General features: G+C 48.4%; 1 protein-coding gene across 1 annotated transcript; it reads left to right on the top strand.

Moving 5' to 3' along the window:
- Positions 1-1,130: 1,130 nt before the first annotated feature.
- EFHD2 (EF-hand domain family member D2) lies at positions 1,131-22,091 on the top strand. The gene is made up of 4 exons (XM_038376942.2): positions 1,131-1,511; positions 14,967-15,114; positions 19,202-19,336; positions 19,949-22,091. The coding sequence occupies exons 1-4, from the start codon at positions 1,234-1,236 to the stop codon at positions 20,081-20,083; spliced, it is 696 nt and encodes a 231-aa protein (XP_038232870.1). The 5' UTR covers positions 1,131-1,233; the 3' UTR covers positions 20,084-22,091.
- The last annotated feature ends 448 nt before the right edge of the window (positions 22,092-22,539 follow it).

The raw sequence follows: 22,539 nt of genomic DNA, 5'->3' as shown, positions 1-22,539 counted from the left end.
TGTATTGGCCCGTATCTCCTTAAGAGGTGGGCCACTTTATGAGACAATTTAACAACTCCTGGACTAGAGCGTGGGAGTGTAGAAGACTAGCACACCAAGAACTGCTTCCCCTAGGAAATGATACAGCTGGAGGTGCAGGGCATAGGAGGGGGTCGAGAGAATTGCGCAGGTTGCTAAAGTTTGCTCCAGAAGGAAACTCTCTCTCTCTAAGAGGTGGCGCTTGGACTGGGGGAGAGTCAGGAAGAGAGGCAGCTTATTAGCCTCCCCTGTTTGTTTGTATCCTGCTGCAGCCCCTGAGACTGGCCTGTGCTGGGCACCAGCCTGAGTCTGTCTGTCCTGGATTGGGCAGCAACCTGACGCGTCTGTCTGTCCTGTGCCCCGGCCCGTGTCCTGTCCAGCCTGTCCCTCCTGTCGGTCTGACCTGCGCTTGACCCTCTGTCCTATCTGTCCTGCACTGTGCACCAACCTGATGCATCTGTCTGTCCTGAGCCCCAGCCATGTCCTGTCCAACCTGACGCCCCTTGTCTGTCTGTCCTGCACTGTGCACCAACCTCACCTGTCTGTCCGTCCTGTGCCCCAGCCCGTGTCCTGGCCAGCCAGATCCTGCTGTCTGTCTGTCCTGCACTGGGCACCAATCTCACCTGTCTGTCCTGTGCCTGCCCCTGCTGTCTTTATGTCCTGCACTGTGCACCAACCTCACCTGTCCGTCCTGTCCTGTGCCCCAGCCACGTCCTGTCCAGCGAGACCTGCTTATCTGTCTGTCCTGCACTGTGCACTGACCTCTCCTGTCTGTCCTGCCCTGTGCACTGACCTCACCTGTCTGTCTGTCCTGTGCCCCAGCCACGTCCTGTCCAGCGAGACCTGCTTCTCTGTCTGTCCTGCCCTGTGCACTGACCTCACCTGTCTGTCTGTCCTGCCTTGTGCACTGACCTCACCTGTCTGTCTGTCCCGTGCCCCAGCCCCTGTCCTGTCTAGCCTGACCCTCCTGTCTGTCTGTCCTGCCCTGTGCACTGACCTCACCTGTCTGTCTGTCCTGCCCTGTGCACCGACCTCACCTGTCCGTCTGTCCCGTGCCCCGCCCCGCGCGCGCTGTGTGGCTCGCTCCCGCCGCAGCCGGGCCCCGCTGTCAGTCGGGGGGGGGGCGGCGCCTGCTCCTGCGCTGGGCCCGTCGGCGCCGCGGCTGCTGCAGAGTCTCCGCCGCGCCAGCCGCCGCCCCCCGGGCTCGGCGGGACCATGGCCGCGGACGAGCTGGCCGGGAAGCTGAGCCGCCGGCTGCAGCTCGAGGAGGGCGGCGGGCCCGAGGGGCAGGACGGGGAGGCGGCCGCGCCCGAGCCCGACGGCCCGGGGCCCCTGGGCGGCGAGCTGAGCGCCCGGCGGCAGCGGCGCCCGGAGCTGAGCCAGGGCGGCGGGGAGCCCTCGCCCGGCGGCGGCCGCAAGCTCTTGAACCCCTGCCCCGAGTTCCGCGAGTTCTCCCGCCGGCAGATCCGCGACATGGAGCGTCTCTTCCGGCAGTGAGTGGCCGGGGGGGGCACGGGGGGGCCGGGGGGGCAGGGCAGGGAGCTCGCCGGCGGCCGTGCAGGCTGGCGCAGTGAGTGCCCGGGGAGAGGAGGACCGGGGAATCGAGCCGCTCCCCTCGGCAGCCGGTGCTGGGTACCGGGAAAGCGACCCCCCCCCTCACCACCACCCCCGTAAAGTCCGGGGGGGGGGAGAGGGGGGCCTTCGGGTGCCGGGGAGAAGGGGAGCCCCCCACCCGACCTCCTAGCCACACACGACAGGGCATGGATGGAGCCACTTGCAACCACTGCGTGCCGGGGGGGGGGGGGGGGGAGATGATGGAGATCCTCCTCCTCCCCAGCCTCCTTCCTCTGGGCAGAGACACCTGTTTCTCTGGTGGGGGGAATCCAGCCCCTTTCCTTCCCCGCCTGAGGAGCAAACCCAGCCGCTTCCCCATCCTCATCGCCTGCCCCGGGCGCATCACTGGCCTCTATCTTGGGGGGAGAATTGCCCCGCAGACACTCCTCTGCCCCTCGGGGCATCACCGACCTATGCACAAGTGGGGTGTTGGCTTCCAGCCGGCTTGGAGATGCCACTCTCAGCCATGTGACGCTGGGGGGAGTAGGAATGGTTACATTAGGAGCATGAGGAATTCCCCCTTTCCTCCCCCAAAAGACTGCCAGACCTAGCTGCATGAGAGAGGCTGGGCTTTTGATTTCAAGCAGGGTGTGCAGTGTGCCTGTGGATAGAGGAGGGAAAAGATCTCTGCACAAACCCCCCCTCTCCTTTTAAGTGAGTCTGCCAACGGTGTGAAGCCTCCGGACCTCTACAGAAAAAGTTGATCCTGCACAAGAAGGCTTAGTGGTGTGAGCGCGTTTCTGCTGCATGCTGAGATAATACCCAGTGCTGCTTCTGTAATAGTTAAAGCTTAGGAAATCTTGTACCTTTTTTTGTCGTGTGTGTCTGTGTGTGTGTTTTGCAAGTTCCACTTCCAGAATTGGAGATGACTTGCTCTTGTTTTGGATTTAACAAGAAAATCCTTCAATCTCTTCCCAGCTAACCAGGCCGTGCCTGTTATGCTTTGCAGACATTGCTCTTTTCAGTAGAGTTAGAGGATAGAAGGCAACTTTTAGAAAAACCTGACATGGCAATAAATTTCACACATCAGAGCAACACTTCCGGCTCTATTAATTTCTGCTGTATTCCTCTTTTCGGTTGCTCTCCATTCAGTCCCTCCTGAGGCTCGCGCTCTGACAATTACTGTACTAGCTTGCTTCAAATAAGGGAAGAAACCTTAGAGTTGTAGAGATTTCTCATGGAAACCGAAAAGAAACGCAAATTTTGATCTTCTGGAAACATAAGAATTCTGCAGTCTATGGGTTAAGTTACAAGCTGCAACATTAATAAGTAAAATAGACTGGATCTCCTCTGTAAAAATTGGTTGATGTATAGCTTGATGTTCAGACGTTACCTTCTCAGTGTAACAAGTTAAAATTCCAGGAATACAGATCACATTAATGGACCATGTAGTCTGGTATCCTGCCTCTGGCACTGGCTAGCACCAAATGCTTCAAAGCAAAGTGGAAAAATCCCATAATGTGCCTGGTCAGTTGTGTAATGCTTTGAGGGCCCAATCTTGCACCATTGCTGGGAGTTTTACTATTGGCTTCAATAGGGGTAGGAACAGGGATGAAATCGGTGGAAAGGATGCTGCTCTATGTATGTTACTACCATCAGTATAAGGGCCTATCATTGCTCTTTAAATCCTGACCTTTCCTGCTCAGCTATTTTAAGTTAGCATCCAGCTGAGACGTGGCATATGTTGTTAGCCATTTATTTAAACAGTGTTTAGCTAAATCAGTCTAGGAACAAATATTTAGAGAGTTTGAGCGTGTTAACTAGAAAGGCTGCACTAAAAAAACATAAGGATCTTCAGGATCCATAAGCTCTTAACTGGGCTACATACAGGAGTAAGTAGGTGAATTTTAATGGCCTGTGATATATAGAAAGTCAGACGAGATGATCTAATGGTCCCTTCTGGCTTTAAACTCTGACGCTGATTTAAAATAAATACAGTGATGGAACTAAGGGAGATGCTATTGGGAAAAAAAACCGTTTCCTCATCTTTACAAAATCTGAAATTATACTGGAAACACTTTGTTTGAATAAGTTACTTTTCACTATGAGGGGCCTTTTTTTTTTTTAAATGTTTTTCTGCTGGGACATTAAAAATGGACTAGTTCTGCTTTTGTTTACCGTAAGTTCCTAGTCAATTTCACTTCCAGATACTTTACATGGGCATTGTTCTGATGCATTGTTTTGGAATGTTTGTTTGGGGTTTGTTAATCTGTTCCCCTGAAACTTACATTTTTCCTGGCTACAGAGATCTTAATTTTGGACCAGTTCTGATCTGGGTTTGTTCTTTTAAAATTGGAGTACAACCCACTGCTCAGGGAGGGGCATTGCATGTTGCAGTCTAAAATGAGGAAATGCTGTATTGTTGGGCAAAAGCTGTGTTTAGCCATATTCTGGCCCAGCTCCAATGCCTACTTCAGATTACAGAACTACAGAGTGAGCAGTTTCTACACACTCAGCTCATTTGTTCTAACATTGAACACACTTCCGAGCATTTTGCTGCAGCATGAGAAATGAGAGTCTGTGTGGGAGCTGTAAGGCTAGATTGCAGAGTAAAGCCAAGCAAATTGCATTCTTATGTATCAAGCTAGTGCCACTGGCATAACTTGGATAATTAGCAAAATCTAGAGAATTCTACCCAAAATCGCTGGCAAATCCAGGTAGCCAGAATACAAGTTCAGGTTACTTTCTGGATTTGCCTGTGTTGTCTATATATTGATGAAAACTAGAGCAGTGGCAATCCCTGTCAGATTCTTGTGTTAATTTCTCTGTATCTGACTTGTTCTCCGAAGATTTTCTCATTGGTATAGATGAATTTGCTGCTCCTCTTTTGCACAGATGCCTTTTTTAGTGACAAGACTGCCCCCGTTCTGATAGTGTTAACAGACATTTGGTAGGTAAAATATGAGGGTCTGTGGAAAGTTTTTTTTTCTCCATTGAGGCCTGAGATGTAATACTCGCCCTGTGGAGCCTAGTGGAATCAAAGGGTCATAGAGTTCAAGACCAGAAGGGACAACCAGATCATCTAGTCTGACCTCCGATATAATACAGGCCACCAACACCACCCAGCACCCTCACACTAAACCCAACAACCAAAACTAAACCACAGCACCAGAGCCCACAGGAGACTAACCTGTTATTTGCCACAGTTAGAGAACAGGAGGGAGCGAGGTGCACCAGTGCCCAAGGCCACCTCAGTGATAGGGAAGTGATTAATCATAGCATGAGGCATTCAGTTTCTAAATGTGTATTTGTACTAAGATTTCCAGAGCTCAATTTTCATTGGGACAGTTCATGTGAGTAAGAGTTACTGGTCTGGGTCCTGAGATCTAGCATTACCCAGGAATTTTGTAATTAGCTGCTTTGTAATCTGCCTATGTGTGATCTCCCTTGTTCTTCATTTTTAAAACCTACTGAATGGACCGTTTCTCATTCTCTCCCTTCTCCTGCTTCCCTTTCAGGGTATTAACACGAGATGTGATTCAGAGTTTGTCTAAGTCAATGGGAAGTGTCTCGTTGACTTCCTTGGTCTTTGGATCAGGCCCTCGGACGGTGGCTTAGATGTCGCATTGAATTCAGCAAATTGCTACTTTTTAATCTCTTGTAGTGTAGCTGTGCTGGCCTGTAGCAGTAGCAGAGCTTGCAAAGCCTGGTTGTGTGTGAGTAACAAAACCTAAGGGACCCTGACTTTATCCCCCACTTCCTAAATCAGTGTAAGGCATTTCTGTAGATGTCCAGAAGGGAAAGCAACAATTAAAATATTTCTTGTAAAATGAAAAGGTTGCAGAAGTAATGCTCTGCCCATGAATATCCCTCTGTTAAGTTCTGCTTCTCCCCTAATCTTTTAAAGAAAAACAAAAGTTAGCCTTAAATTATTTCTCCTTCCTAGTCACCAGAACCGCATAGGTAAAGATTTAAGTCAGTCCACCTCCAAAGCTGTGTTAGCTTGTTCCGGCTTTAGAGGTTTTACTTCTCTTCCTTTCATGCTGTTTTTTCTAGTTCTGCTTTTCTCCTCCGGTATATGCTTGCAGGGTGTTCCTCTTCTACCCCATTGGCTTTCTTCTGAGTTGTGGGGTGTATTTTTGGTTCTGCATTTATTAGCTCCTGCTCAAAAGGCCGCGTTGCTATCAACATACTTACGTTTAGTTCTGTAAGTTTCAAATACCTTTACACTTAATTTGAAATGAGCTCACTGCTTTCTGCAGTCTCTTGAGTGTGTGTGTTTCTCTCTGCTACAGCAATTAAGTATTTTTATAAGGAGACCATAGAACCAGAGGCTTAGAAAGACACAGGAAATACAGTCATCTGCTTCTATAGTATAGGTCAGTCACATACTTAGTCATCTGTCTTCCCTGAAGCAACTGTGGTAGAGATCTAATCAGTACTTCTTTTCCTACGGTATAATATATAATGTCAGACAAAATGCTGTTAGATGTTGCTGAATTGTGTGCCATGCTCTCTTCCTGAAAGGAGTTGGCAGATTAGGGGATACTTCTTCCTCAGAGAAAGAAACGGTCCATCCCCTCCTATCCAGCACCTCTCATTGCAGCCCCGTTACTTCCAAGATTCTAGAATCTTGGCATCTTCCAGATTCCATCTACACAGGCATTACGTCCCAAATTCTAAAAATCGTGCTTGGTTGGTGCCAGCGAACATAACCCGGTGTGGATGGGGTTAAACCAGCGAAGGACATGCTGTCTCTAGCTAGGAGCCTGGTTTTAACATAGTCCGTCCTTGTCCTCTTTGCCTGGCCTAATCCTTATTCGATCTGTTGGTGTCAAACTGCTAAACATGGCTGTTTTAAATTATGAAGGGTTTCTGGGACAGTCCTGTTTAATGAGGCAAAGAACTGGGGAAGACTAAGTAACACAAGCTAGCAAAGAATTTGAAGGAGCCGTTGACTGACCCTTCTGAACCAGAAATGCTCTAATGATGTTTCTTTTGAGGTTGCTAATAATGGGGTCATTTACCACTTAGCCAGACATTAGGGGCACAATTGAAGCCTGTCTCCAAGAGAGGTAATCCCCCTTTCCAAGTTAGGAAGCTGAGGGAATTTGCAACACTGCAATAATTCATCCACAGGGTGTATTTAATGTTATCCAGACAGAGGCTTTGTTGAAATGCTGCATTGAATTGAACCTACTGGCGAAGAGGAAGGACTGGGTTACATACAGGGCGGTGGGATTTTCAGCAAGAGAGCGGCTACCAGCCCTGGCACGCAAAGAGTGAGTCATGCTAGCAAGAGGGGAGATTTCCTTTATAGCCCAGGCTATCGCACTGAAGTTAAAATGGATCCCTAGAATAACTTAAGGAAGGGAAAAGACGGGGCATGTGCCTAATTCAAGGCAGCCAGTGTAGTAGCCACGGAATTGGAGCTGCATTTGTTTGGAGAGAACCCAGTCTAGACAGAAGCTTTTTTTTCCCCCTCCCAAGCTGGCTTTGTCATTAGCTACACATTCAACCAAATGTACCCAGGCTTCAGGAGAACGTCCTTTCTCCTAATATAGTAGGAAGGCCCACAGAGCATGTGGAATGAGAGGAACCATTGCTGCTCCAAAAGCAAACTGTGCCCCTGAGTCACAGTCTGGCGCAGGTTTAGGCTCTGCATTGTGAAGAGCCTCTGCTCCCCTTGCATGATAGCTTCAAACACGCCTGATTCGGACCCAGCTCTAGCTCATCGAGCTGCGATTACAGTGGCTGCTTGTTGCAGAGCCTAAACACAACTTCTCCCCCCTCCTCCAGAGGGAAAAGAGTCTTGCTTGCGGTAACTAACAAGGTGGGACCAATCTGTGGATTTTCCTGCTGGAAGAAAGGAAATGATCAGGTGGGCCTGGGAATGTTTTCAGGATCACCTGTGCTTTGCTGATGGTGGTGAAGTGCCGGATTCCTGCAGCTGGACAGCACAGAGAAGTCCCTCTGCCCCTGAACTCTCAGGACAGTGGGGGCACTGACTGGCCCACATCTAAGAGCCCAATTTCCCTCCTCGGTTCTTAACACTAGGATCAGAGTCAGCAGCTGAGGTGGCCCCAAGGCACTGCTCTCCAGCTGATCTTAGCTGGAGCTACTGTGGCAGGGAGGGGAGGGTGAGATTGACCCCTCCCAGCAAAGTGAGCCTGGCCTGGCCCTTTTGGCATCCTTGGAGGAGCAAAGCCAAGGGATACATGTCTGTCTGGGAATCTCTTCGCTGTGTCCACCTCTCCAACACACGAGTCACTGTAGCAGCTCGAGAATCCCAGCCATGTGGATCACTAATTCTCTAGGGGCCTGCGTCAAGGAATTCTGAACAGAGGAATCAAATTATTCTGTTCAGCGCCCTGCAGAGGAGAAGCCTGACCCCCGTTGCCACTGAAGCCAACGCAATTGGCAGGTTCCTTGGGGGTGGGGACCTGTCCCCGGGTCTGTGTTTCACGGGTCCAATTTCGCTCCAGGACAGCCAGAGAAGCTGGAGACACGCCACTGGGATCTTCAGGCCTTCTCGTGCAGGGGAGAGAGTGTGGCACGCACAAGTGGTGAAGTCGTGAGTTACGCTACGTTGTCCATAATGAGTAAGACAGAGAGACGGCTGTCGGGGCAGCCCCACATTCTCCTCTCTTCTGCTCAGTGTGGGGAACATTGTCCTCTGGCAGCAGACGGCACAAGCTGGGGCTGGATGAATGTTCTGCAGGCAAGATACTTAATGGAAGGCAATCTGGAACCTTGGCCCGCCACCACTTACTCACAGCGCTAGCTCCCGATAAAGGTGAAAAATGACCAAGCCTTCGTTTGTGCTGCAGGGTAGCTCTTAACTTTGGCTAGCAGCGTGGGCATCGGGTATCGCGAACTGGCAGCCGGGACTGAAAAGCAGGTCTCTGTTCACAGAGGATCAGACAAGGCACGGCTGAGACTTTCCATCTCCAACCTCCGAAGCACAATTATGAGAATTGCCAGGAGCGTTTTCAGATCTCGCTTTCAGGACCAGAAATTACCCTGATCCAAGGCCTTTGTTCTATTAATCCCTGGAGGAGTGCCAGAAAGGCTCCGCTCGGCTGAGGGACCATGCAGAGATTTAAGGGACGCTTCCTGACGCCCCATGCCTAATGGAGAGCGGTGTGTATCCCTGGGAAGCAGTGGGCTCCATTTTTCCAGTACTGTGCAAGGGTTGTTTCCAACCCTGGAAAATTGGAAGATTAAACTTTTTCCCCACCTCCACCCCCTGTTATGTCTTCCGGCTCAGGAGCGGATTCACCATGAAACAAACCGTGGGGTGGCACGGGGCCCCCAATGATGGGGGGGCTCCCCAAATGCAGGACAAATATCTGACAACCTGCCCCGAGGCCCGGCAGGTGGTGCAGCAGGGCTCAGGCTGGCAGGCTGGCACGTCTCTGCGTGCCCCTGGCGGGGGGGGGGGGGACTGCGACCAATGGGAGCTGCGGTGGCGGTGCCTGCAGGCAGCGGACCCCCTGCCCTTCCCCCCGCCTAGCAATCGCTGACGGAGTGTGGGGGGGTGTCGGTTGCTTTGGGAGCCATGCTGCCCAAGGTAAGCGCTGCCCCCTTACCCTCCTCCTGCACCCCAACCCTTGCCCCAATCAAGGTAGCTCACTTTATTTTCATTTACTTCCCATTACTTACAATATAGGGGGAAGATGAAGAAAAAAAGAGTGAAAAACGGGGGGGAGGGGAGATAAGAGAGAATGTTCTTTTTCTTGGGGGGGCCCCAAAAAATGAAGCTGCCCATAGGGCCCCACTAACTCTAAATCCACCACTGTTCCAGCTTCATTTTTGTAGACAAGATGTTGACCTGCATGTTCTACAAACCCAACCCTTTGTACCATATTGAAGCAAGCGGGGCTGGTAGGGGCTGCCATTCAGCTGGATTAGGGGAGTTCAGAACTTCTGAAATCAGGGCTACCCGCTCCAGATCGTTGAATTACCAACTCTAATGGTGAGCCAGGAATTCCTGAGTTCTGAGCTCAACTTTCTGACCACGGGCTTCTCCCCTCTATAAACCTGTAAAAATATCTGCCTGTGTCCGAAGGGTGTTGGGAGGATGTCTGCAAAGGGCTTTGAAGATGAACAATGCCAAGTAACTAAAAGAACTGCTGATGGGGAACCATCAAGCAGTGCTGGGATAACTGTGCTAGGTGCAGCGATCATCCAGATCAAACATATACATCGTCTTTCTGAATAAGTCAGCTCAAGGAGATGAAGTAATTCCTGCCGGACGTTGCTGGGATCTACTGTGTCAGACACCAGGTGTTTAGTGTAATATGCCTGGCATCTGTTAATGACTCATGAGGAGAGGCTGGGGGAACTGGGGTTATTTAGTCTGCGGAAGAGAAGTGTGGGGGGGGATTTGATAGCAGCGTTCAACTACCTGAAGGGGGGGTTCCAAAGAGGATGGAGCTTGGCTGTTCTCACTGGTGGCAGATGACAGAACAAGGAGCAATGGTCTCAAGTTGCAGTGGGGGAGGTCTAGGTTGGATATCAGGAAACACTATTTCACTAGGAAGGTGGTGAAGCACTGGAATGGGTTCCCTAGGGAGGTGGTGGATCTCCATCCTAAGAGGTTTTTAAGACCCGGCTTGACAAAGCCCTGGCTGGGATGATTTAGTTGATGTTGGTCCTGCTTTGAGCAGGGTGTTGGCCTCCTGAGGTCTTTTCCAACCCTAATCTTCTATGATTCTTTAGGGAAGTCAGGTAACTTCAGCAGGTGTATTCTAGGGACAAAAAACATCAGGGTCTTCAAACAAACTCACTAGATGTCTTTGTGAAATTTTTAAGTATGGATATGACTTGAATCTGCTTTCCTAGACAGATTAATCTAGCATTTGCAGGAAGAGGTGTTCTAAAGGGTTGTTTCCATCTGTGACTTCTACAATTGTTGGCTGCCCGACAATGATTCACTGATAAGAGTAGGTATGAAGACTTCACCCTAATCAGAAGAACCTTCTAGTTTATGAACAAACTATTCTGATTCGTTAAAGAACAGCAACCTTGTTCTAAACCAATCTTAATAGAGCAGGTAAATGGCGTAGCAGCATAATAGTTGCTTTCAGTACCAGTGTCTGTCAGAAGAAAGAAAAGGAGTACTTGTGACACCTTAGAGACTAACAAATTTATTAGAGCATAAGCTTTCATGAGCTACAGCTGGACAGTACAGGACAAGTACTCCTTTTCTTTTTGCGAATACAGACTAACACGGTTGCTACTCTGAAAAGTGTCTGTCAGGTTAGCTGATTCACCAGTTCTCATTGCTCAATAGAAATGAAGTCCTTGTTAAAACACTGATCCTGTGGCCATCTCTCCTGGTTTGAAAACCAGTGCAGAGCTACTCTATGCCTTAACATACACGTCTCTTTTGTCAACATAGACATGTATATTAGCAGAAATCCTTTTGTTTCAGCACAACATTCCAGTGTCTGGACATCATGGCAGAAAGAAGAATGGTAAATAAGAACATTTAGGTTATTTATTCCACCCCATTATATTGGCAGAGACATCAGTCTCTGGGTTCAGTCCTGTTGCTTAGTGCGATCAAATGTCTAATGTAGATTTTAAACTTCTCTTCAGAGTTTATAATGATTCAGCAACTGAAGTGGATGTGTTTTCCTCCTTCCTTAACGGATGTGCATAGCTACATTAGTGCGGGTGCTGTCTTGATGCACACACCAGTCCTATATTTAATCTGCCTCTGGAGTACTATGTTTTCTAATTTAGTATTATTGAATGGATTTAGAGTGATCACTTTATTGGAAATCTCGTATATGCCAAGTAATGCAAACACTGAACCTCATATAGCATGTGCACGTTTTACCATGTAGGACTTAAACAAAGAGTTGTAGGATGTCTTCAGATGATGAAGCAAATTAAATCCACTCAACTCAAAGCACATGTACAGCTGTGATACCACTTCAGAAGTAGGTTGGCTTAGGTTGAAGGGGGATTATCAAGGCACAGGTCTCAAACCAATCTTCCATGCTTGGTAGCGATGGCAAGATTTACCTGGAAAAGCTCCTCTTGTACTGCAACAAATTCTTTAGCTGAAGTGGTGCATGCTTCACTGGGGAGAAAAGCATCTGGAGTATTAATTTCAGAAATAACACAAAGTATCATTCAAAAAGCATCCACTCCCCCCCGCAGGGAGCCCTTTAGTGGGGTTATTAATGCTTAGTGCAAATGCATTCTAAGCCCCGAGAGTGATAAGCAAATGGAGCACTTGGATGTGTCCTGGAGGGCTTGAATACCATTGCAAACCAATCTCATTTAAGCCAAAAGTAAAACTAGATGCTATAAAAAGACACTCTCGGGTGCCTTTAGTGGTCTCACACATGCCTCCGGTGGTTTTGAAACACACTCAAAGCCATCTTGAGTAAGCCACCAAAGCACAGCCTGTCTCATCTTAATGCTTGCTATAAACATTCAGTACAAACATGTTCTGTGATGGGATTTATGGGGCATGTTCACAATGAACCTTGACTATTATTATAGTGGGATATTGACGTCCTTATGGGGAACCCCTGGGCCAGGACACAGTGGATCATAAGCAACACCGGTACTAATAATTGTAGCCACAGAGCTCTTGGCAGCGTGAATGGGAGGCTGCATCTGAGGATGATAAAACTTCATGTCTCTTTATGCACTCCTTAGTGACAGAGAATTCCTAGCCAGAGACGAAACTAAGAGAGGAGACTGAGGGTGTTTTGAGGTCCATTGGTACATGCCTGGTGATGAGTTTCGATACTAGGTGCTTCCAGCCACATCCTGGCTATCTACATTCTGGCTACTATTTTTAAATACGTGTTGAGCATTGACCTGAGAGACTTTAGAGGAACCAAAAAGAAAAGGAGTACTTGTGGCACCTTAGAGACTAACAAATTTATTTGAGCATAAGCTTTCGTGAGCTACAGCTCACTTCATCGGATGCATCGTAATGCATCCAATGAAGTGAGCTGTAGCTCACAAAAGCTTATGCTCAAATAAATTTGTTAGTCTCTAAGGTGCCACAAGTACTCCTTTTCTTTCTGCGAATACAGACTAACACAGCTGCTACTCTGAAACCTGTCATTATTTTAGAGGAACCAGCTCTTCATCTAAAACCTCACAATATCATAAGCCTCTGGGGAGGTGTATGGTTTCCACTATTCATTCCTTTAACAGGAAGGTTTTAGACAGCTCACCAGGCAGATCATCTGCACGCTAAGCGGGTGGAGAGGCTTTCCTAGAATGTGCAGATTCTTAATTGCTTCTCTTCCCGTCCCGGTAGCTAATTTCATACCTGAATGCGTCATCTCCTCCTCAGAGTGGGAAACAAAATTCCCTGAGAGTACTCAACTTGGAGTGCAGCAGCCAAGTTCCATAAAGATGTGTCTATAACCGGCTGAAGCCACCAACTGGAGATCTGTGAGGCTCTCTCTTACAGCAGGGGCTCTGCATGTCTGATATTCACAGTTCAGCTGCCAGGCCTGGAGGCTTGTGCCAAGTCTCTCTCCCTTTCTTCCCCCAAGCCGTTTGAGAGCTATTGCTTGATGCAGAGTGTACTGAGACTGCCAAAGTGCCGCCATTCCATCTACTTAGCTAAATCTGTTCAGTTTAACGAAGAGAAGGTTAAAAAAGTGACTTGATCACAGTCTATACATCTCTACATGGGAAGCAAATATTTAATAATGGGCTCTTAACCCTTTCTCTGCTTGATTTAACGCATGATCCCATGGCTGGAAGTGGAAGCTAGACAAATTCAGACAGGAAATAATGCGTACATCTTTGACAGTGAGGATAATTAACCAAGGCTCATGGTGGATTCTCCATCACTGACCACTTTAAAATCACGATTGGAGGTTTTACTAAAAGCTCTGCTCTAGGAATTATCGTGGGGCAGTGCCCTGGCCTGTGCTATACGGGAGGTCAGACTAGATGATCACAGTGGTCCCTTCTGGCCTTGGAATCTCCACTGAAGGAAGTGATGGCACATTACCCGAACTTCTGCTCACTTTCTAGGGTTGCCCCGATTCTTATCAGAGCAACTGCTGTAGTAAGTTCTGGTTTTGTTTATGCCCCCTGTACAATTTTTGGAACAATAAGTTGAAGAAATATTTTAATGGTGCAAAAAAACCCACAACCAACCCTGTAATTTCCTCCTTTGTTCGCTTTGTCCTTGTCTGTTTGCAAGCCACTGCACTCTGTACAATCAGTAGTGCGATGTTGAAATGCTTCCTGCTCTTGCTTCCTGCCTTGCCCCATTCAGGTTGGCATGTCCCCATGCTCTTTCCGCACCCACACAGAGTCTGATCTTTGTCCTTAGCATGGCGTTGTTTGTGGACATTGTGATAAGCTCCAGCTATTGCCAGGATTGGAGGCTGGAAAGCTAACAGACTCGCCCACTAAGTACAATGAAGGGGCTGAGCTATACCATAATTCTTACTTGCACTCAGTGACAACAGGCTGCATAATGCATGGCGGTAGGCCATTAAGAGACAAAGGCAGATCCATTATTTTAAGAACTTACTTTATTATGGACTATGAACTTCCTGTTGTGGTATTCACCTGGTCGGCTTTTGTACAGTGGGGAAATTGTACCATTGGGCAGTAGATCAGCTTCCTAAGCTGGATCTGAATGTCACTAACTGTAGCTATTTTTACAGTCTGTATGTTGTGTTGCTGGAGAGGGCATTGAAAGTTAGAGCTTCAGGGTCCTGAGCAGGAAAGGGATTGCATTTACTGGGTGTGTAGTTCAATCCCTTGCCAGGGGCTCTAGGCAAAAGTCTTCGATTCACTCTCTGCCATCTGGAATGATGCTTTGTGGAGTTACGTTTCTTTTTTGATTGAGAACTAGCCATTCAGGCGCGGCTGTAGTCAAGCATCAGGGGTTGCATGCATAATAGAGAGGGTCAGTACTGTCTCCTTGCATCACTTCTGCTGGTCTCCTGTACAGAGGTGGATTTCACTCTTAGTATGTTATATATGTCCCTCCTGATGCTTTGCTGCATGGCTCTGTGGGAAGAGGAGAGCAAATTTCATCCATCATGTATGATCATGTCTTCCTCGAGTAGCTGCTGCCCACAGAGGATGACAGCTTGCTATTGCTCACAGCTAAGATTTTAGCTAAGCTAACATTTAGCTCAACTGGGAGAGGCCTGATCATTTGATACTGAAATCCCTGAGTTCCACTGACTCCATGGTATTTAATGAATCCACGGCATAGAGAGATGGTACAGGTGGGCTTGCAAAGACAGCACTGATGGGGAGCGATAGGACAGGGCCTTCTAGAAAAGTGCTGATAACACAGAGGCAAATTCACAGGATCTGAATTAGCAACTTCTGAAGGGAAGCTGGTCTCTGTAGTTATTGTTTCTGTCTCTTAGGTATGACACGGGGAAAGATGGCTTCATTGACCTGATGGAATTGAAGCTAATGATGGAAAAACTAGGAGCATCACAAACGCACCTTGGACTGAAAAATATGATCAAAGAAGTTGACGAAGATTTTGATGGCAAGCTTAGCTTCCGGGAGGTAAGGCCTTCTCTAGCGAGCAGTATCAGAGTGAGCGCTCCAGGACAGTGTGCCCATCCTGGTTTGTGTGCCCGATCCATGGAAGCACCTGCTCCTCTCCGGGGATACTGAGACTTTTAGATGTTTCTCTTCTCTGCCAGAGCAGGACAACTGCTCCTTCACTTGCTCCACCGTGATCTTTGTACCCTCGGTTACAGTGTATAGTTACTCACGCTGCATGTGCCTCTGAACCCTCTACCACTGAATATCTGTGCTGTGAACATTCAACAAGACTGCCTTTTGCCCTAGAAAGTAGCTGGCTAAAAGCTCTTCTGATGTGTCTATTGGCTCCTGTAGAAGGATGTAGATACCATGGTGATGGGTGTGTTAGAAATGCTTTAGAGGGCTAGATCTGGGTCAGCTTGGAGTCAGGGTGGGTTGAGTCAGTTTCCAGATCCACCAACCTGTTTCTTCTGCCATAGCCCTAAGGGAATGGCCTCCCAGTCGAAGGCAGGAGAATTCAACATGTGCCCCGTATACATGTCTGTAGCAGCTGTGCCCTGGGGAGAAGCTTGTGCTTAAATGCCAGCGAAACTGCATTCGGGCGGTTTTACAGCTGGCAACTTCAACCTGGAGGCCACTGGCCGCTGGGCTGTGATTGAGGTTCCCACCTTGCGCAGATGTAGCATCTTTGTGTTACTGTAGCTGGCAGCGTGGGGCTTGTGTGATCTCTCCCTTGGCCCTGATCCAGCAAGATAATTTAGCACGTGCCTATCTTTAAGCCTCGACCAGTCCCACTGACTTCAGTAACCTGCCAAATTTGGGGCTCTTTATTTTTTCAGCTCCCGTGTTTTTAAATCACCAGCATTTCACTAATCCAGGGGCTTGTCTGACTCTGATTTCTTGGGGATCTGCAAAGCTTCCATGACATGGTGAGGTTATACCGGAGTTTGACTTGCGCAGCGTGGGCGGGTTTCGCACTGGGGGACGGCGTATAAAGGCTGAGTGCCCAGTCACTAGAGGGGAGGGGGTAAGTGTCAATGTGCGCTCTGGGCGTTTGCTACGGGAAGGATTGGGCTGCTGCTCAAGTGATTGATAAAGGCCTCTCCCTCCTTCCCACCTTTGAAAAGCTCTCTGGGCACCAGGGGTCCAGCTGCCTCTGTGCGGAGCCGTGACGCTGTGCCTCCTGTCTGAGCGATGCTTGTGCCATTTTCGGAGTCCCCTGTAGCAGCCGTTGGTCCAGATCTTAGCTCACCCTCTTCCTGCATCGTCTGGAGTGCAACATGTCCCCATTACACATTAGCTCTGTCGGAGGGCCAGCAGGCAGTCTGGCCCCAGGCCCAGTGTCTCTTCGAGGGGAGATGAAGCAGGGAAGAGGGGGGAGTTGGCACGGGGCTGGGAATGACAGATAGGATGGAGGGGGTCTGGTTCTGTTACTCTGTGATGCACTTTTTGCTTCACCTACTAGGTACTTTTGGCAAAACCAGTGTTGTTAATGTGAGCCTGGGAACTGGAAAAGACTAGTAACGCAGCCTTGTGCCCCTCCCCATTCCCTGTCCATCACGCGCTTAAATAAGACGGTTCCCAGGAGACCACACACAATTAACCTGATTCCCGGGTCTACAAGTGCTCAGCCACTCCTTATTCAGTTGGATGAGAAATTAACATGCCCCACGCCATTTCTTTTTGGCAAGAAATTCTCCCTGGAAAATGGAAGGGCAAACAGGGTCACTGCTAACAGAGCTGGATTCCCTGCAAATATCTGTATTGGGTTTAAATCAAAACTGTGAGTGCTTCCTCCATGCAGCTGGTCCCCTCTCACTCTGAGCTGTCATCTCCCCCCTTCAAGAATCCTTCTGCTGAAATTTGAGGTCTGGAAAACTTGCCTGATGGGGAGAGGCTAGGAGAGCTCAATCTCTTTAGCTTAACAACCAAAAGGTTAAGGGGTGACTTGAACATGGCTTTAGAAGTACCTACAAGGCAAGAGATTTTTCATAGCGGGCTTGTCAGTCTAATAGACAATGGCAGAATGGTCACTAGAGATTGGAGCTAAACAAATTCAGACTAGAAATAAGGTGCTTTTTTTTAAATCAGTGAGGGCAACAAACCATTGGAACAACTTACCTATGGATGTGGTGGATTCTCCATCACATAAACTTTAAATCAAGGCTAAAAGATCTGCACTAGCTCATGACAGGTTGCTGGGCTTGCTGCAGGGATCACAGGGTGAGGTCTGTGGCCTGTGTTGTGCAGGTCAGGCTGGAGGAGGATGGTCCCTTCCACTTAAAATAGATAAAACATCACAGTGGTGTAACATCCTTCCCCGGTGTCATCTGCTGCATGTTCCTCCCCATCAATGCTGCTGCCTCCACTTCTGTGGTCACCCTGCTGGGCCCCACATTCTGCTTAGGGATGTAAAGGTTAACCGGTAAGCATTAGGTTTACCGTTAACTGACCTTAACTGTTAACCCCGGCAGTCCCATGCTGGCCAGAGGACCCCAGCCCCAGCCATGCCGGGTCGGGCTGGCGGGAGGGACCCCAGTCGTGCCGGCTGGTCAGAGGGACCCCAGCCCCTGCTGCCCCACACCAGCTGGCTGGAGGGACCCCTGCCAGGCCGGCCAGAGCGACCTCAGTTAACCAGTTAAACAATATAATTTTAACTGGTTAACTTTTTAACTGATATTTACATCCCTAATTCTGCTATTGCCTTGATGCTTCTGTGCCCTTCCTTCTCTCCCTCCACTTACGCCTTTGCGGATGCTGCCAATCTCGCCTACAAAATCTTCCTTCCCCCTTTGCCTCTCACGTCCTCGCTGTCCTCGGTTCAGACCCCCCTCTCGACCCTCTGGCCTAGCATCCGGCTGGCACCCATCTCTGCTCTGGAGCTTGTCTAGGATAATGTAAGAAACGATTAAACCTGCTTTCCCCAGAATGTCTTCCCCTCTTGACGCCCCACCCAGGGGAGGATCGCTATGTCTGTTAGATTGTAAGCTCCTGGCAGGTATTAATACATTCTTCCGGCTGTGAAGCACTGTGCACTCCTACGGTGCTATATGAACAAGGGTAAGTCTAATGGGGCAGTCATGTTTAGGTTGCTGCATTCCTGCAGCTCTCTAGGTCTCTCCAGCATTGAACCTCGCCCCCAGTGTAGGACACTCATGCGGACATGCAGCCCCTTGCATTGAAAAGTCTTCCTTCCTTGCGAGAGATTTCCAGTGAGTTACACTGACTGCATGGAGACCCTGGGATGGCATCGCTCTAAACATGCTTCCTGTGGGAGACGGGCTGCTTGCCTCCTTAAACAGCATCTGTGCAAAAGCACTCCGCTCTTGGGGCATCGTAATGAAGCCTCTGCAGATCAAGTGAAATCCCCTTCCAAAAAGACAAGTGAGACTTTAGCAGCGAGGGAAAATAATGCACTCAGGGGATTACATCTTCCTGTTTTACGCACTGTCCAGGCAGTTGCCAGCGCCTTCATTCTCTGTGAGGGACATGGGTGCATGCAACCCTGAGCAGCTGGTATTCATGCTTGCTTGCTTGCTTGCTCCATGCAGTTATCTCGGCATTTGCCCTTAAAATATTAATGAGCAGATGTGCAGCAGACATGTGACACAGCTCAGTGTCATTCACAAGATGAATATTCATGGTGTTTGGTCCTACAGTAGCTAAATAAGATGGTGATGCTGCCCAATGACCTAATTTTCAGTGTCTAACCTGTCTTTCCTGGTTACACGGCGTCTCCTAACTCGCCCTCTCGTGCTTGATACAACTGACTCTGAACATTTTGTATCGGGCCAGGTTCAGTGGGCAAGACACTGGACCAAGACTGAGGAGACCTGGCGTCTCCCAGCTCTGCCACTGCTGGCTTGTGACACCTTGGGAAAGTCACTTCAGCTTTTCCTTCTCCTCTTCGGTGGTGGAGATTGTGTACATTCTTCAGTGCAGAGACTGTCCTATGTATCTGCAGAGTGCCTAGTGCAGTGGGGCCCTCATCTTGGTCAGTAATAAATAACACAGTGGAGAGCAAGTCTCTCTTCCCAGGATTATTCTCTTAGGCCCTCCAGCCAAGTTCCACTTACTGCAATTTTGTGCCTCTTCCCTCTGACAGTTTCTCCTGATTTTCCGCAAAGCCGCGGCGGGCGAATTGCAGGAGGACAGCGGGCTTCACGCCTTAGCACGGCTCTCGGAGATCGACGTCTCCACGGAGGGTGTGAAAGGAGCCAAAAGCTTCTTCGAGGCCAAAGTAAGGATAAAAATACAACTTGAAGTCATTTTAGTGCAACTAGGAGGGGGGCAGGGGGAACAAATGAGGGTGTTTTCCATTATCACAAGGTAATGGGTGTTCTGGGACTGGTAGATGATTCTGACCATAGTGCCCAGTGTTCAGATGTCCTATATAACCAGTGTGTGTCGCACTACGGTTTACAGAAAGCCACTCTGGAGCCAGACCCCTACCACCACCCATTGTCGTGCATTTCCTATGTGAGCCAATGGCAGCTGCGTGCCCCCGAGGGTAGAGCTTGGCTTGTAGCCTGCAAAGCTGCTGCATGCAGCATCTGCTCTTCCTTGCAAGTCTGCTGAATCACAGCCGAGACAGCAAAGGTGCCGTGGCTTAACACATGCTGCCGGTTCACATGTGACTAGATTGGATGGTGACTTGTAGATGAGTAGTGCCCAAAGAGCCGGCTAGAAGCCTCGCTGTTAGGGACTGATCCCCAACACACTGAAGGGAGTGGAAAGTTTCCCTTAGATTCTGCTGGGCTTTGGCTCACACTCTTTGTGAGAAATCCTGCTGCCAAAGGCCTTGTGGGGTTGGCTCTTCTGACTCCCTTGCCTAATGCGATTGAACTTCCAGGTCCAAGCTGTTAATGAGGCCAGCCGCTTTGAAGAGGAGATCAAAGCCGAGCAGGAGGAGAAGAAAAAGCAGGCGGAGGAGATGAAACAGAGGAAAGCCGCCTTTAAGGAACTACAGTCCGCGTTCAAGCAATGATCAGAGGTTGGCGGGGGGGGGGGGGGGGTGGCAGCAGCCCTGGAAAGGAATTCCACGGTACAGAGTGCCAAGGAGGTGCTGAGCAAACTGCTGTCTGGGAAATATCCGGAATGATTTGTCTAAGTGATGGTTGAATGGACCAATTTATAAAAAACATTTTTTGTCTGTGAATCCAGAGTTGTGGGGACATCTTCAGGGACAGGCTGCTGATGGTTTTGTTTATCATCCTGTTGTCTTGCAATGTAAATATGGCAAGTGAAGACCTGGTAAGCTGTTTCCCATTGGTCTGTTAGCTGTTCTGTGACGATGTGCGTCTGTAAATTGGTGGGGGTGTAACTCTGCTTTTAAAAAAACAAAAAACAAAAAAAATTTTCTGTGGGTTCTGAACTCGTGTGTGTTCTCTAGCTGTGAACCATTTTGTAAACCAAACCGTATGATAAGCACTGTGGCTATGCCCCCGGCACTGAATGTACTGCACTTTGGACTAGCATCTCCTGCTTGTGCAGAAGTGCCTCAGGCAGCTGTTAGTGCACGCGGTCTTCTGGAAACAGTCTACACTTAATGCTTTAAATCAGTCCCTTTAAAGGCCCGTAGCTGAAACCGTTCCAAAAATCATGTGGGGGAAAGCCCACATTAAGGCAGCATGGTCAGTCAACTGAATGTGGGATGAGGAGTTGGGGACACTGAGTTCCAGTCCTGCCTCTGGCACTGATTCACTGTGTGGCCTTGGATGAGTTGCTTGAAACTTTTTGTGCCCATACAATGAGGACAAGGCCACCTCCCTTCACCGGGGGTGCGGACGAGAAGGTGGATTTTGAGCAGGGCTTGCCTCTCTGTGAGATGCTAAGCACCACAGACTGGTCCTAAATGGTTGCATACACTAACGGCTCAACTTTACAATCTGGACAATTCCCTGAGCTGCCTTTGATGGCAGTGGGAGTTAAGGACTCACAGCACCTCCAGGAGTTACTTGGCATATTGCTGACTTGAGACCCAAGTGCTGTGTTTCATGACAAAGCTCTGCCTCTCTCTGCATTCCCTCTTGATAAACACTTAGTACCGAGGTGTTAGGGAAAAGGACACATCCTAGTTCTGGAAGATGCAGCTAGCGCTAGCATAATCCTGTGTATGTCACTTGAATTGGTTTGTAGACAGTGTTCCCTGTGCAGAAAGAGCCATGGTGGGAGAAAAAACGCAGGGGATTTCTCAGTATCAGGCTTAAATATTTTGGTCACCTGCAAAAAATTAGGGGAAAGCCACAGGCATGCTGGGGAAACTTGCTGAATATAGCTACGGCTCTTTAACAACCAATAAACATTCAGGCTGGAAAAACACCTCTCTGAAAAATGCTTTTATATGTCTTTTGCATGCACTGTGATCTTTAAAAGAAAGGGACAAACTCTAATCACCGTTGTTCAGTCCTTTCAGGTTTTGTAACGAAACCGTACACATAACTAATGTCTCTAACTGCATTTATGATGAGGTCAACTGGAATACACAGAAACCTCCATTGCACTAAGAGGTGTTTGTAATGAAAACCAATAGAATTGTTTTGTGCCTGCCTGTAAGCATGGAAAGCCCAAACTAACCTTTAATGTCATCGTCCAGATGAGGAAGTGAAGTGTGAGAACAGAAGACTTGACATTTAAGTGTTGATGTTTACTGAAAAAAATGTTTTAAAAATCCTTGCCACTGGTATGCAAAATTCAGATTGTCATGTTCATCCTGAAAAATTAGTTGCTTGATTGCTTTTAGACCAACCTGGTGTTTTGGTAAAAGATTTTAAGAAGAAACCCATTGGTGGATTTAGAGGCTCTATTATTTTTCATACGGTTATCTGCTAAAAGATTATATTCGTTTCTTCCATTCTTTTACTGCTTTTCTTTAGCAAATGTTTATACAGATGAATTTAAAAGTTGTTGCTTTTATTTTTTCCTTCAAAAGCTCCTTCCATTTAGTGGTCTGATTATTTTTTGTAACTAAACTAAAATAAAACCTATATTTCTTATGCCTGTGTGTGGCTGATGGCTGGCGAATTTAAAATGCAAAGAGATTTATTATTATTATTACTATTATGTAGGCATTATTCTCTGCCTGTGACCCATAAGTCTGTCTAGTCTCCCGTGGGCTGTAATATTGTGGTCTCATTCCAATTGGTTGGGTTTAGCGGGCAGGTGAGGGGTGGTGTTGTTGGCCTGTGACAGACAGATCAGATGCTCTGGTGGTCCCTTCTGGCCTTAAACTCTGACTCTGTGCATCAGTTGCTTGTTTAAATCCTAGCAGCAGCGCTGCTGTTTAGGTGCAAAGCTGCCCATTCACCTTGTTTTGGGCATGCGTTAGGCATCAAGCTGCCTAACGCATGCACAAAACAGCTTTGTTGCAAGTGAACATCTGTGTAGCCCCTGACCTGTGTACTCTCCGTAGGTTCTGTTTGAAATTGAGCATGACACTGCAGT

This window comes from Dermochelys coriacea, chromosome 18, assembly GCF_009764565.3.
Source record: "Dermochelys coriacea isolate rDerCor1 chromosome 18, rDerCor1.pri.v4, whole genome shotgun sequence".
Taxonomy (NCBI): domain Eukaryota; kingdom Metazoa; phylum Chordata; order Testudines; family Dermochelyidae; genus Dermochelys; species Dermochelys coriacea.
This window is presented reverse-complemented; position numbering and strand designations above follow the sequence as displayed.